The sequence below is a fragment of the Pochonia chlamydosporia genome (genome assembly GCF_001653235.2).
Source record: "Pochonia chlamydosporia 170 chromosome Unknown PCv3seq00008, whole genome shotgun sequence".
NCBI lineage: Eukaryota > Fungi > Ascomycota > Sordariomycetes > Hypocreales > Clavicipitaceae > Pochonia > Pochonia chlamydosporia.
In genome coordinates, this window is record NW_019154043.1 from 1,044,883 (window position 1) to 1,059,840 (window position 14,958).

Sequence of the window (14,958 nt, forward strand, 5' to 3'; positions counted from 1 at the left end):
TTGATTACATTGACGCCCTGAAGCTCGAGATGATGTGGTTTTTGGTGGGGGAAATAGTCACCTATGAGATGGACCAGGCACGTCGTGGTGGTGATAGGTATATGCGTGATTCTACTCGCGAGCTATGGAAAGCTGAGTACCTTTTACATGCATGGCTGGTTTGCTGTGCACTGCGGGCTTCCTCTTGATCCAAGGAAATTGAGTTGTTGAGGCAGGAGAAAGAAGGGAAGTTGATGACGCTTGGAGTCTGAGGAGGAGCATGATGGTGTTCCAAGACGAAGAGGAACGGGCGGTGGACGATGGGGGTTCAAATGTGGCATATAGAAATTAAATAAAATCGCCTTTGCAACGACATTCATCCTTCCAACGCGTGATGCTCACTAAAGCTCAATTTGTTCCATTTCGTGCATTGTGAAGCCCCTCTGCTCGCCTCTGAGCTCGGCACGCGTCTCTCATCCAGACCGCGTTTCGCGGGGAACAGCGGGGAACAGCGGGGTTCGTTGGTACGTACCAATTATTATGTAAGCGTCAGACGTTTGTGTTTATTGGCGCGCCCAGGCGCCAAGAAGCAGGGGCTCCACAAGTGCATGAACAAAATTCAAGAGTACATAAAAACAAAGCGTGCACCTCAGCACTAGGTGAATCTCCCTATTTCACTTCCATCCCACGGCGAAGCAACGTACGGAGTAGCTGAACTTTGTCTTGGATAGGACGGAGAGCTAGGCGCCTCGGACAGCGAACATCTACAAAGAAACGGAACAACAGAGGGTCTTAAAATCGCTTGTATAGTAGCAACTAAGTCATAAGATAACCTCAGTATAGTATAATGGAGCAAGTTATAAACCAAGGGATGCAGCTCCACCAAGCTAAAATGCTGGCTAAGCTAAATTATGCCTACTTTAAGCATTGCAACATGTCGTCTACTTTCGAGGACATAGTTGATGAGCTGAATGCGTGGAGGATAAAGATAATGCAGCAGTTGGAGGAAATAGTGCCAGCACAGGTGAAGGAGCTGCTGGAAAGAATGGAGCAGGAACGCGTTGGCGACATGGTTAGGGAGTTTGCGTATGGTTGGTTTTTAGAGATAGAAAAGCTGACAAAGGAAGCCAGACGCACGGGGGAGGACCTGGAGATGCCGGACATTTCGGAGGAACAGGAAACAATCAACATACTGTGGGCTATGGTGAAGTGTGCAAGGGCCGAAGACCAGAAAATTTTCCAGATGTCCGAAATTTAGTGCATGTGAGCAGGATGTCGCGACATCAGTGATAAGCGGCTGGTAAGAAGCATCACATGTGAAGGTGAAGGCGAAGCAACATGATGTTTTGCGGGCAGGAGAAAACGGTAGTCCTATCGTCCATTTCATATTGTATAGGTAACAAATTACGCTGCAACAATTATATTTGCGAATTCAGAGCTTCTTGAGTTAGTGACGGACATCTGTGAGCCAATTCCATCGCGGTCTGCCCATGCACTAACATTTCAATCCAGCGCGTACCGCGTTTCGTAGGCCCCAGTATCATCCTGCATTACAGTTTAGGCCCTAATCCACAACGTAAGGCCGCAAAGTCAGCCAGACACTTCATCTAGCAGAGAAGGCGGTACGTACCGTAAAGGTGGCTGATAGTTAGTCCTTTTTTTGGTGCAACTTTTATTAGCATTAAGCTAGCTTAAATCTGGTCAAGTAACCCAGAGCTTAAAAATGTCTGGTGTTTCTAGTTAAAGGTGCGCTGAAGAAATACGCCGCTTAGCCACTTTAAGCACTAATAATCTGCCTACATGGGGGTTTGCATCATCGCTATCTACACGGAACAGCTGCGACTATTCATTCATTTGTCGGCATCATACTACCTCAACTCCCGATATTAGATATGTCATAAGATCGGGACTCTCACATCTTCTCACCCAGAAAGCGGATACCGACATTCCAAAAGGGCGTTATGAGGGATGGTATGCTGACACGGGTGGTGCCGCATTCCAACCCCGCGAAAACCCAAGCATACGGGTCTCAAAAGAATGCAAAACTTAAAATCGGCCTAATCGCAGAAAACTTCGCATTTTGCTCTTATATTTCACCATGAGAGTCGAATTGACCAAAAAGCACCTGTCATGACTCCAAAGGCTAATCGTTGTCGGCCAAGTCAACAGTTTCGGGCACTGCTACTCCAGAGCAAGCAATGATTCCCGCATGCAACTTATCAATTGGCGCTCAGGTTCTTGCCACACAACTGTGACCCAACCAAACTGCCCAAGCGACGGTGGGCGACCATGACGGGCGCCTAATTGCGGTTAGGTCCGCGCACCCAATAAATGTTGTTCTACAGAGCCGGAATCTGGCAGCATCACACGCGGCGATATGTTTGCGGACAGTCATGCCAGGTCTTCACAGATCACGGCTCTCCGCCGCTGGGCCGTTTGAGCAACCGAGCTATGTTGACTGTCTACAGCCCCCCCTCTGCTTCCTCCTGCGGGCTTAGACACCATCAAGAGCTTGGATACCATCACTATGGCTGCTCACCCGTGTACATTGATCAGCAATCTCTGTGTATAGCACTTGTGAATGCATGCCCCGATACCAAGTGTTACCCGTGCCAGCAGAACTTGACGTTTGTGCAGATAGATGCTACAATTTAGCTTGTGCCAATGCTGCAGGCACGAGACAGCAGTGACTCGGCATAAACATACCAGGATGTGACCAAGATAAACTTCCTAGGAAGTTCAGTTTTACCAAATGGTGGGGTTGTCCCAATTCTCCCTTTGTAAAGCTGACTGTCCATCAGGAATCACATGAGACACATTGTTAAGATGCTGGGTTAAGCACAGCAGAGCACAATTCACCACAGTAAAGTGTGAACGACACCAGAGTGGTCAGGCTTCGGCTGGAACGCCGAGCTTTTAAGTTGGGCTATCTATTTGACTCTCACAGGCTGTTACAACTGCCGAAAGATGACATTTACTTTGACATGTATCCTTTTGTTGAGATGCTACAGGGGGGTTTGGGAATCGCATGGTCTATACAGGCGCAGGCTCGAGGCATGCGGCATTGCCCACGACTTGTGGGGGATGTGCAGACCTAGGCGTGTACATTAAACTTGTTTCGCCTAAGATCGCGCGGAGCAAAAAAGACGAGCCTCGAGCTTGCTCTCGTCTTTGTGTCCTTAGCTTTAGATAGACAATTGTATTGCACCCATATGTTGAACAAACAGTGCGCTCAGCCACTCACAGCTGACATTCATTCACTTGTAAGTCAGCAGGGTGATATGGCCCAGGAACCACGCCTTGCCAAAGGAGGATCAAATAGATACGTAGCAAATGTGATATAGATTTGGAGCCTTATACTTATTAATAGTCCTCAGTCGACAAGAAGGTCGGTGCTTGTTTGTAGGGTATCGCCTATAGCCAGGTCAATCTGTGTGCTATGTCTAGAGAAGGACTGTGTTTGGAAGTGGACTTTGTCTGGGATTGCATTGCGCTGACAAGCCCTGAGCTCCTCAAATCAAGGCTGGCATGGGTCACTCCCGAAGCTACCTTTAGGCAGCAACACTTGCAAAGGCGGCTGCAGGTTGCCCGAAAATTGGCGTTCGCAAGCGCAGCCTTTTGGGGCTGTATCTGTATGATTAGGCACTGCGGGGATTTGTTGCCTTGCGGATCGCATGTTGTGCTTGTCCCGCCTTGATTCCAATCCCCAGGAAGTAGCCGAGGAGCAACTGGAGCCTCACAACCCCTCGACAGCCTCACTGAGCAGTATCAGGATGGGAAACATGGGAGGGCTCTTGCTGCGAGCTACAAATTGACACTCAGGAGGTGGAACGGCTGCCTCCGAAGGTTTGGCTAGTTGGTTGACGTCGACTTCTCCACTAGTCAGCCGCAAACCCTGCCTGGTAGTGAGCCTAAGTATTGTTCTGTGTTCGCAATTTGAACCTCATCTCCTTTGGGCAGTACTCTGATATTCTGATCTAAGTCACTTTACCGTACCCAGACCCTTAGAATCATGATAGGCAAGAATCTACCGTGCAGGCTTTAATCCTTCTCCAATTTCGGGAACCTTGACTTTCCACTATTTCCAATCCAATCCAGGCACTTCTTTATACAGTCAGAAGCATTGTTATCCATCATGACACCAATACTTCCATACAAATATGAGCCCCTCTCTTCAAATCGTGAAATCCGCTTGCTACGATTATGGCCCGCGTCACCAAACTCTCCTCTTCTTTGTTCCCTGGAGAAGGTGTCTCTGGACGACACAAGCTTGGTATACAAAGCTTTGTCTTATCTTTGGGGGAATGAACCCCCGCAGTCAACACTCTGGATCCAGGGTATCGACTGCAAGCAGCTTTTGATCCGCCCTAACCTAGATATGGCGCTCCGACAGCTTCGGAGAAACGTACTGTCATGCTGTGATCCTACCTGCGTCTGTCGACATAATGTCGATACCGGCAAACAGACAATTCATGAACCATTTACATCTCCAGCATACCTATGGATCGACGCAATCTGTATTGATCAGGATAACAAAGAGGAAAAGAGCAGCCAAGTCTCTTTAATGTCAGAAATATATATGAAAGCTTCAAGCGTTGTTGCCTGGCTTGGAGACGAAGATGAATATACAGTTCCAGCTATTCGACTGCTTTGTGGCCTCTCCAATCTCTGGGATTGGGAGCCAGATGATGCGAAGGCCGCAATTCGCCATTTGGCTCACAACGAAGAATTCAAAAGTTTCTGGGTGGCATTGGGCCACTTCTTTGCACGGGCTTGGTGGAGTCGAATATGGATCGTTCAAGAGATTGTCCTGTCAAAAGATGCCATCATTGTTTGTGGTTGCCGTTGCGTGAGCTGGGCTCGGGTTTGTAGGGCAACGCCATTGTTGATGGACAACTCCACCGATGAACTTTCCGAAGCAACCATGATAACGGGAGAGTTTCGTCACTTCTATGCAGCCCTGAGAGGCCTTTTTTTACTGAAATTCTTGAAGATGGTGCAGAAGGAGCTTTGTCACAGTGCAACTGGGAGACTTTCGGCAGAGAAGTACGCTTTTTCTACACTTCTATATGCTGGTAGAAACTATGAAGCTACTGACCCACTGGACAAAGTTTACGGGCTCTTTGGGCTTCTTTCTAAGCTTAGAGTCATCCCACAGCTGAACGTAAGTTACGAAATGTCCGTGTGTGACCTCTACATGCGGACTGCAGAATTGATCTACGAGGAGCAAGGGAATCTCAACTTTTTAACGTTGGTCGAGGTCAATCGGTCTTTTGATCAGAAAAGAAAGTTTAGTCTGCCTTCCTGGGCTCCAGACCATACTGTTCGTACCGATCAACTTTCAATATTTAGCGACATGCGATATGCTCCGAAATGGGCAGATAAGACTCGGGTTTCACGCGACCTCTCGGGAACATTCGCTTTCACTGGAGGTTTTGAAAGCTACTGCAATTTTGATTTGAATGCAAAAACAATTAGCGCCATGGGTTTCGAAGTGGACAAGATCCAAACAATTGAGACACGGTTAGCCAATATTGTACCCAACTTCAAGGCGGACCATAGCACGACATATGGTAAGCGGATATGTTGGCTCCCACCTGATCACACAGGAGAGTCCAAACTAAAGGAAATTTGGCAATCTTTCCTGGGACCCGTGTGTAATCAAGCCCAAACTTGGGAAATCGTCGACAATGTTGCCATTAACGGTCATCCTTCTCCACCGTCTTTTGAACCGCAATGTTTCCGAACCGCGAAGCTGAAATTATGCGGTGTAACAGATGCAGCTATCCGCATAAATGATTGCATCTGCGGACTCTTTGGTTTAAATATTCCATGCATCCTACGACTGGAAAACAACTCGTGGAATTTCGTAGGTTTGTGGTGAGTTCTAAACCTTCCATGATCGCCTTTCGAGTCTGGCTTATTTCAGGTTAACAGTATTATCTTTGATCCTGACATTATGCTTGGTGGTCTTACGGAAAGGATCAAAACGGGCTTCTTCTCTATAAGAGAGTTCAAAATTCGATGAGGGCCGAAATCAGGTTGATCAAAACATGCAGAAGAAGGGGCTAGGATGCTCTCCGGGACAAATTCATAACACATACGGGTTGGGTTTCCCACGTTTGTGGCTCTCCTTTTACAATGTGTTACAGCACGTCTGGAAGTGGACTGTATTGAGCTAACTAGCGGTGGGGTTGGGACGGACCCGTGGCGACGGCTGAACAATGCATTGAGGGAACAGTCAAAAGACTCAGTGAAGGTGCTTCTCGAAACGGGGAAGACAGGAGGAGACGATCAGGGTGAAAATGCCGGATAACGCTCTGTCTCCATAGAGAGTTCTTGCCTCGGCCTAAAGATAGCTACAACGTGCTACGCTCTCGGTTCTGCGACTGATGGCGGTGCGCTTAGCTCTTTGTCGGAAAATGGTTGTTAAAGACCTGAGCGGTACTCAAGAGTGCAATTACTGTACTACACAATAGACCAGGCAACACAACATCGTAATCGCTGTGGCCTTCATCAGCGTGTATGGCTGTTGCCGTGGATGAGCGTAGCGGGAGACATCCTTGCATCTTTCATAACTCCAGAACTAGCCCAATTGGCCGGTACACCCAGCGCATTCGTTTTATCGTAGAGAGGCAGGTAATGGAGGACCGGATGGAAGATCTGCCTGAACACGTGAAGATAGACTTGTGGCACAAAAGCTGTCTCATCTCACGCGGGCCTTAACATGAATATTTGCAGTGGCGAATGTTACCGGCACCTGAAACTGGCAGCCCGTCACTGGATTCGTTAAGAATTGCATAAGATTGATGACTGTCCCTGACGAGGGTATCATCCGGTGAGCATATTTCGGGATATATTTGTTGATCTTTTAAATCGCCGTTGGTTTGGATAGTCCGCGCCAGATGATGAAATACCCAGTGCCGTACACTTACAATTGTCCCTGGTTTTCCAAATATTCCCGCCATCCATATCTCGCTCTTTTCCGCGACTGGTGGGTGCTTTTGAGCAAACGATGACTGGCAGTGCTAACCATGAATCTTTAGATGCTCTCATGGAGACTATTACTGCTTATAGTTGCAAAACATGCAAGCTATCGGGACCATACTACACAACGCGTTGTACGTACAATTTTGCCCATGTATGGAGCTCAGAGGGAAAATGACCTTTGCGTACAGAAAAGAAACTGCCGAAAGTCTGCTATGAGCTTCATGGACTCTTCGGCAGTTAATGAGACTGCAATCTGCAAAGGCCGTCTTCTCATGGGTTCTTAAACGAAACCCAAGATTCGTCTCAACACAAGCTGTAGACCTGTTCACAGCGAAGTGCTCTACTATTCCACCCAAGCTCAATTGAAGCTGACTTATTTCACTAAATGAGGGATAGTACTTGCAAAATACGTGAAAAACTTTATCAGCAAATACTATTGCTGCGAGATCGAATCTACTTCGATTTAGTCTATATGCGACTGAGACGGAGTCGCAAAGTCAGAGCGCCAATAAACTGATCCTCTTCAATAAGAACATCTTCATATCCATCTGTTGTCAGATTGTTAAGTTGTCCACGGAGAGCACTCGTGAAGAGGGGCTGTTTGGACGACATCAGAGCATCCACATCGATCCCTTCCGGGTTGGCAACAACGCTGTATTGCATTCTGACGTCATCCAATGGTACCAATTTGGCCTTCTTTCGAAGCTTCTGAAACCGAGTGACGAGGTCACGGGCCAAACCATCAAACTCCAGTTCTGCATACGAAGCACCATCCAAGAGCACCACCACGTGCTCATCGAAGGATGGTTCCCAGCTTGGGCCACCTTCGGTCGTGGCATCCGCACTTCTGGCAGGCATCACCCTCACAATGCTTATGTCGTTCTCGGCGAGGTGAATACCGCTAACCACAATGTGTTTCTCGCGTTGATACTGCCTTAGCTCTTCCTGCGTCAGGCTAGGCAATGCCTTTCGAACAACCTGAACATCACGCTTCAATTTTTTACCCAAACTTGGCCAATCCACTTTGGCCTCCAGGTGGATGCCATATCTCTCTTCGTCGCTTGTCAAGACAACCTCATTGACATTTATTTCTTCAGTTATGTAAGACATCAAGGTGTCAATATCTGAGATGAACTGAGGATCGCCGATCACCACCAAAGATTTGAGGGGGGTCTTGAGGCTGATGGAGCGCCGCTCTCGAGCTGTTCTCGCCAATTTGATGACTCTCTGCATTGCAGACATCTTCCTCTCGATCGTGGTGTCTATGAGTTCCTCCCGCACGGTCGGAAAGGGAAGGAAGTGAACGCTTGACATGTCGCTTACACTTGTAAGGGTGTCACCTAGATATGGCTTCAACAGACCATAGATATGCTCTGTTATAAAGGGGGCAAATGGGGCCATTGCACGAGTTATCGTGAAAAGAACCTGGAAAAGCGTATTCAGCGCGGCTGTCGTGTCATCTAAGCTCAAGCCTGCGGTTCCTTTAAGTCGTTTGCGATTGAATCGTATGTACCAATTTGTAAGATTGTCAATCCCTTGCAGTAATCGCGGAACGACAGTATATAAGCGATAGCCTTTCAAGTTAGCTAGGCGACTAAGATCATGACTATAGGCTCTCTGCAACAATACTTACCAGCCATTTCCCGGTCCATGAAGCGCAAGAGGCTTTGGCAGTCCGCGAGAACCCATCGGTCCATCACATTGGTAATATTGTCGTGAGAACAAACAGATGAGACAGCGACAAACTTGGTGTCGGTTGTATTGCTAAAGAGCATGGCTTGTTCTGAGAAGAAACGGTAGCTGTTCCATAGCGGGAGCAGGACACGACCAACAATTTCTTTGACTCCAGCTTCATTGAAACGCAGAGGCTCAGCCCTGACAACCGGGGAGTTTATTAAATAAAGTCGCAGGGCATCAGAGCCGTAGTTGTCGAGGACATGTGCGGGGTCTGGATAGTTCTTAAGGCTCTTTGACATCTTCTTTCCGTCTTCGGCCAAAACCAACCCGTTTACAATACAATTTTTGAACGGTGATTTTCCGAAAAGCTTATTCCCGAGCACGCTTAGAGTGTAGAACCAGCCACGTGTTTGGTCTAGCCCTTCTGCAATGAAATCGGCTGGAAAGAATCCTTTCTGGAAGTCATCCTTATTTTCGAATGGATAGTGGTTGGACGCGTAAGGCATGCTTCCAGATTCAAACCTTCCAAGTGATCAATTAGTGCCAGCATTCACCCCGCTTGGGCAGAGAGAAAATGGGTAAAGATAACATACCAGCAATCGAAAATTTCATCAATCCTGCGCAGGACTCCTTTGCCTTGCTGTGATGGAATTGTTATATAGTCAATCTTATCTCTGTGAATGTCATCCAAAGGCCCATCGTACGCACTCAGGCTTCTGAGCTCCTCTCTGCTCCCTACACACACAACCTCTTCAAAGTCTTCGCTGACCCAGAGAGGAATGGGCGTTCCCCAATAACGATTCCGGGAGACATTCCAATCGCGTGCGTTGGAAACCCAATTTGCGAAGCGCTTGTCTTTGACAAATTGTGGTACCCAAGTTGTTTCTTCCAAATTTTTTAGCATCTCAGGTGTCGAGTTCGTGACCTTGATGAACCAGGCCGAAACAGCCTTCCTAATAAGCTGAGTTTGGGATCGCGGGCAAAACTTATCAGTGTGTGTGACTTGTGTCTCGACCAATAGTCTACCGGTTGGCCTTAAATCCCTGATGATAGCCTTGTCCGCTGCTTTCACATGCTGACCTTTGTAAGTTGGGACTTCTTGGGTAAAGCAGCCCTTGTCGTCGACGGGACACGGTGGCAAGCGCTCTTTGGAAATAAAACCAGCTGCGACAGCGGCATCGTAGTCTTCCTGTCCAAAAGCTGGCGCTTGATGAACCAGACCAGTGCCTTCCCCACTTTCCACGTAGTCTGCACCGATGACTTGAAAACAGTCTGGAAATTTTTCTGTGAAAAAATCATAAATAGGCTTGTATCTCCACCCTATCATTTCTTTCCCCGGCACTTTCTTGATCACCTTGTACTTGGCGTTCTTCACATTTTTGTACAAAACAGACAGGCAGCTCTCTAAAAGTATGAAGCCATCGCCCGATTTTTCGTCCGATATCTGAATGTATTCGAAAGATGGGTTAACTGCAATGAGTAAGTTTGACGGCAAAGTCCATGGGGTTGTCGTGTAAATAAGTAGCGAAGTATTTTCTTGACCGTCGACGTTCAGAATAGGGAATGCTACTACAACGGCAGGATCAACTGTAGATTTCTCGTTCTGCCTTTCCTCCATATGGCTGAGTGGTGTGCCGAGTGCAGTCGAAAATGGCATAATTTGGTAGGCGCGGTAGACGTGACCATTCTCGAAAAGTTGCTTGAAAACCCACCAACAAGACTCCATGAAAGTGACGTCCATGGACTTCGAAATATAGGTCAGCTCTTGCACATGCAGCGAAGTGAAGGAAGAACTCTGAAAGAGCTATAGCAGACGCCCAGACGTAAATCAAGTTGCTAGACAAACCTTGTAGTCGTTATCGAAGTCAATCCATCTCCCTAATCGCTCAATGACTTGTCGCCACTCGCCAGAGTATTTCATAACGATGGCCCTGCATTCAGCATTATACTTTTCGATGCCCATCTGCATAACCGCTTCGCCACTCGAAATTTGTAACTTTTTATTGATTTCGTGCTCGACCGGTAAGCCATGAGTATCCCATCCAAACCTACGGACCACATGGTAGCCTTTCATCGACCAGTATCGTGGTATAATATCTTTGATGGTGGATGCCAGAAGGTGGCCATAATGGGGAAGCCCTGCTTGTCGCTAAATTACGCGAATCTGGAATGACCGCAGAAAAAAAGTGGCACTGACCGGTCGCTACAATTAAAAAAGAAGTATCAGCATGAATTGAATGCGAGACTCAATGTAAACGCTTCAGAAAGGGACAACGAGTGGGAAGAGCGTACCAAATGGCGGGCCATCATAAAAAGTGAAGCGGGGGCCGTCCTGGGTTAGTTTGAGCTGAGTATGAAATGCATCAATATCCCTCCAAAATCGAAGGGTTTCCTCCTCAGTCTTGGGGAAGCTGATGCTCATGATGCTAAAATGCGGAGTTCCAAATCGTAATTGCGATTAATGCGGGCAGCCGTATCGTGTATTGTGAAACCTTTATCTTTTGGGTGGTGAGGAGGGGTTGACTTGAGTCACAAATTTTAAGTGGGACATCAGATTACGCTCTTTTTCTTGATAAAACACAGTTCAGAGCAGTAGGCTTCTCCAGACGTCTAGCTATTACATCAGACGCAAGGTAATGCCTCCCAAGCTGCAGGGACCAGATCGCAGCCAAACAGAGACAGAACTTAACGCATGGCCACTCCTTATTCAACGTGACCCCAAAGATACCAGGTCATTTTATAAACTCCGTAAGGTGCCTAATCCTTCCCAAAACGTACTAAGCACACTTATACTTGTCATCTATAACCCAGCTGTGATTAACAACCCTCAGATGACAGGGGAGAGCCACGGTGTGCCGGAAGCGTTCTGCTTTAAGGCATGTCACAACTCAGTATACTCCAGTCTACAAGAATATAACATCTGATTACCAAAGATCCCTAGGATTTTCGTGCTCCTGCCCTGCCGAATTAGTCCTCCCAGACTCCAAGCCATTCCCCATTACCACTGAAGTGGTAACCGTCTTCACAATACCACTGTCCCCAACATACTTTGTTAGCTGTATGTCCGACTCATCGCCACCCCGGTTAACCTGAGTGTTATTGCCGAACGTCGGGCTCTCCATGTTATTTCGGTTCGCAGTATTGCAACTTGTACTTGGTTCCCGGAAATTGGCACAATGCGTGTTGCTTTTCCGCCTGTGACTTGCTGACTGGGTCGAGTAACCATAGCATCCCTCATTGCGGTTCCGGACAATCTTGGCAATGAGACCAGCCATAGTGAGCTCTATGTAAAGCTTAACGATGTAAGCCACAGGGGCGAATTGGACGTATCTAGGCAACAAGACAAATACTATATTAGTCACAGGGCCAAGTATATATATTAGCGGGATTTAATTAGTCGCCTGCGAAGCTTACAGATAGGGATCGGGCAAGCTTAGCATGCCCAGGAGGAGGGCGTCCATTCCCGTAGAGAGGAAAACGATAGCAACGTTGACTTTGAAGAGTAACCAGTACTTGTTAAGACCGAGGGCGATTAGGCGAAACCGCACTAGGTATAAAAAGTATAAATTGAGTCCAAGGTCGGTAAGCAGAAAGAACGTCTTCTCAGCTTTCTCAAAAGCGTTATTCAGGTATATTTGCCCAGCAGTAGCACCCGGCATATGCGCGTTAATCCATATAATACCAACGGCGAGATTAATGCATCCTATTGCGAAGAGAAGCCCCAGCTTTAGCCACATTACCTTGCGCTTATTGACAATAATCAGTCCGACTCGGTTGGCGATAATCTGTGAGAGAAGCTGTGTTTGGATGGCCCATACAATCACTGTAAACAGTTAGCTTCAATAAGGCCAAAGGGTCTGCAAGTCCCTGTTTCGCTTACCTGTGCCAATAAAGAAAGCGAGGCTGTTGCGTCGTCGTGTTAGTATAGTCGCTTCTTTATCGAGCAAGACAGGTCATGGAGCTTTGGGTGTGTCTAGGGGAGATTAAGTACTCGCCTCTCAGCAATCAATCCAATCAGGTACAAGTAGGTGATAATGGCGAACACAAAATTGACCACGGCTTCCACCCAGATCATGTATAGGTAGGCATTTCTAAACGTTCGTGATCGCAACACGATCTTCCGTGACTGTTGTACAACCTTGACGAGGGTAAAGGGGAAGATTCCCAGAAAGAGCCCAAAGTAAATAGATGAGAGGTCAATCATTCTGATGGAAGGGGCGAATGGGAGCAAGGTCAAAACAACGATAGACCGGTTACGCGAAGTAGTTTGCAAAATATTTGGCATGCATCGAGTTTATAAATGTCGGGCCTGTTCCTGGCCGGTCCCAATCATACAGCTGCAGACACTATACCATAATTCAAATTAAAGTTTGATGAAATTCTAAGAGATCAACCTAACAGATCGTATCCCATAACGTACAGGGGTTGCCTAATGACTGAGCCCTGCAAGCACATCGTACTCGAGCTTAATACCTAAATATCGCAAAGGAGAAAGTTCTAAGTGTACCTAAGTCGTGAGTCGTTCTGTGGCGTCGGCGTTGTGTCGGCGTTGCGTCCACCAGGCTTTAGAGATATCTTCTACTAACTGCAGTAATACGGCATAATTTTCACGCTTGTAAAAGCATCTCTGCCTGTTTTTGGCATTAGTTTGACTGATTTGGCGTTTTAGGCAGTTGAGGACAACTCTGGTCGCCTCGGAACCATTATACGAGGGGCGGCAAATAGCCCCCCAGCCGGGTTCAAGCTGAGACAGCGAGTACTTTTTGGTTTAGCTGCCTTCAGCACGTTCCCAAGTGCGGGGACGAGCGTCCCAAGGGTCTGATCCTGCGTGCCGATGTGCATATTGGAACGCCACCCCCCTTTTCAGCCTTGGGAAAGCTTGGCTGATTGCTCTTGGGCATTCTCGATGGTTCAACAAACCTGCTTGAAAACACAATATTGTGAAAGGTTTAGAGTCTGTAAAGATTTTAGGTTGCTTCTCATAAATCCACGCGTATCTTGCCCCAACATACACATACAAGTGGATATTAGACCACTGCAAAGTTCTCACTCGGTCTTTTTGTGGCTGGCCGTTGGCGAAAGCATTGTCTTCATCTCGGCAGAAGCCGTCGTCGGGTCGAATCCCTGCTCCATATTACCGAGAAACAAGTGAATACTAATGTACTCTTCAGCACAACTAAAGCCTGCATACAATGTGGTGGAGGGTTGCCAGTGGAACGTGAGAACCGGCATCATCAACTGACTCACATACCTGGCTTTGTCCTTCCTGCTTCCCGACAAATTAGATTATTAACTCATCTATAAGACCCTGAGGTCCTACGCTGTGGCTGAACAAGTCCGGATCCATGTGTTTCTCAACTTATTTCTTAAAATGTCTCATTGAACATCTGGATGTACCTTAGCTGGCCCTTACTAGTGTCCCTTTCTGGGGCTTACAGAGGCATGAGAGCATCTTTTCCAAGAATCCCTGGGTCTTGTAATAGTGGCGTGGGTCTCAATAAATATGCAGAGAGCATTGAGCTACTTAAATTTAGAGATATGGAATACTCACTTTACTCTTTCTAGGTATTTTGATCGCGTAATGCGCGTAATATCTCTAATAGGAGCCACTCATATGGCAACGTCTTGAAAGTAACTAAACACGATAATAAGTATCTACAAAGATTTTCAGGGTCCACTTCCAGATGTAGGACTTTTGGGTCAAATTTCAATAGGAACTCCCCCTAATTGGCGCAGGCCACTTTTCCGTGCACTGTCACATATTGGAGCGGCGATTGCCGCGCGTGGCTGATTCTATGTAACCTGCTCAGGCATTTTGCCTAATAGTTAGATTGTCAGACCGCGAGACCGGGGTAGATCTGAATTTATTGAGCTCGGGAGTCTGTCTCAACGGACACCGTTAGCGGGCCGTGTGTGGAAATTAGGGTAAATGTATTTATCAACATAATGGGTATGTGCCTTCTAGGATAGTACTACGGTACTCACAGCGCGGTCCGTAAGTCTCAGGAATTCCCGAATTATGAGATGACATGTACTAGCATGAGGTCGAGTGCAGCGTCGTCTTTACGGCAGTCCCGCGTGTTCGTATACTGAGACCTCCACAAATGCGGCCTTGGCTGATCCCAGTAATACAAGTTAACTCATTCTTTGGAGAAGTGGATCTTAAACTGACATAATTACTAAATTTTGGCTTCTGTGCCACTCGTGCTGTTGAAGACTGCTGCAGAAATGCATCGTTGCGTCCAAATAATCCCTGCTAACTAGGGTTCCGTTGAAGTAATTTACCTAACGGCAATTTACCTCTCTGGCAAG

General features: G+C 47.2%; 2 protein-coding genes across 2 annotated transcripts; one reads left to right on the forward strand and one right to left on the reverse strand.

Annotated features, from left to right (window-relative positions):
- Nucleotides 1-826: 826 nt before the first annotated feature.
- On the forward strand, nt 827-1,237 carry VFPPC_06588 (hypothetical protein; the record flags this gene model as incomplete). The annotated part of the gene is made up of 1 exon (XM_018285598.1): nt 827-1,237. One exon carries the CDS (start codon nt 827-829, stop codon nt 1,235-1,237), a length of 411 nt encoding a protein of 136 aa, XP_018138326.1.
- Nucleotides 1,238-7,437: 6,200 nt separating this feature from the next.
- On the reverse strand, nt 7,438-11,068 carry VFPPC_06586 (isoleucyl-tRNA synthetase; the record flags this gene model as incomplete). The annotated part of the gene is made up of 6 exons (XM_018285596.1): nt 7,438-8,543; nt 8,603-9,168; nt 9,240-10,390; nt 10,493-10,785; nt 10,844-10,849; nt 10,939-11,068. The coding sequence occupies 6 exons, from the start codon at nt 11,066-11,068 to the stop codon at nt 7,438-7,440; spliced, it is 3,252 nt and encodes a 1,083-aa protein (XP_018138324.1).
- Nucleotides 11,069-14,958: the final 3,890 nt, after the last annotated feature.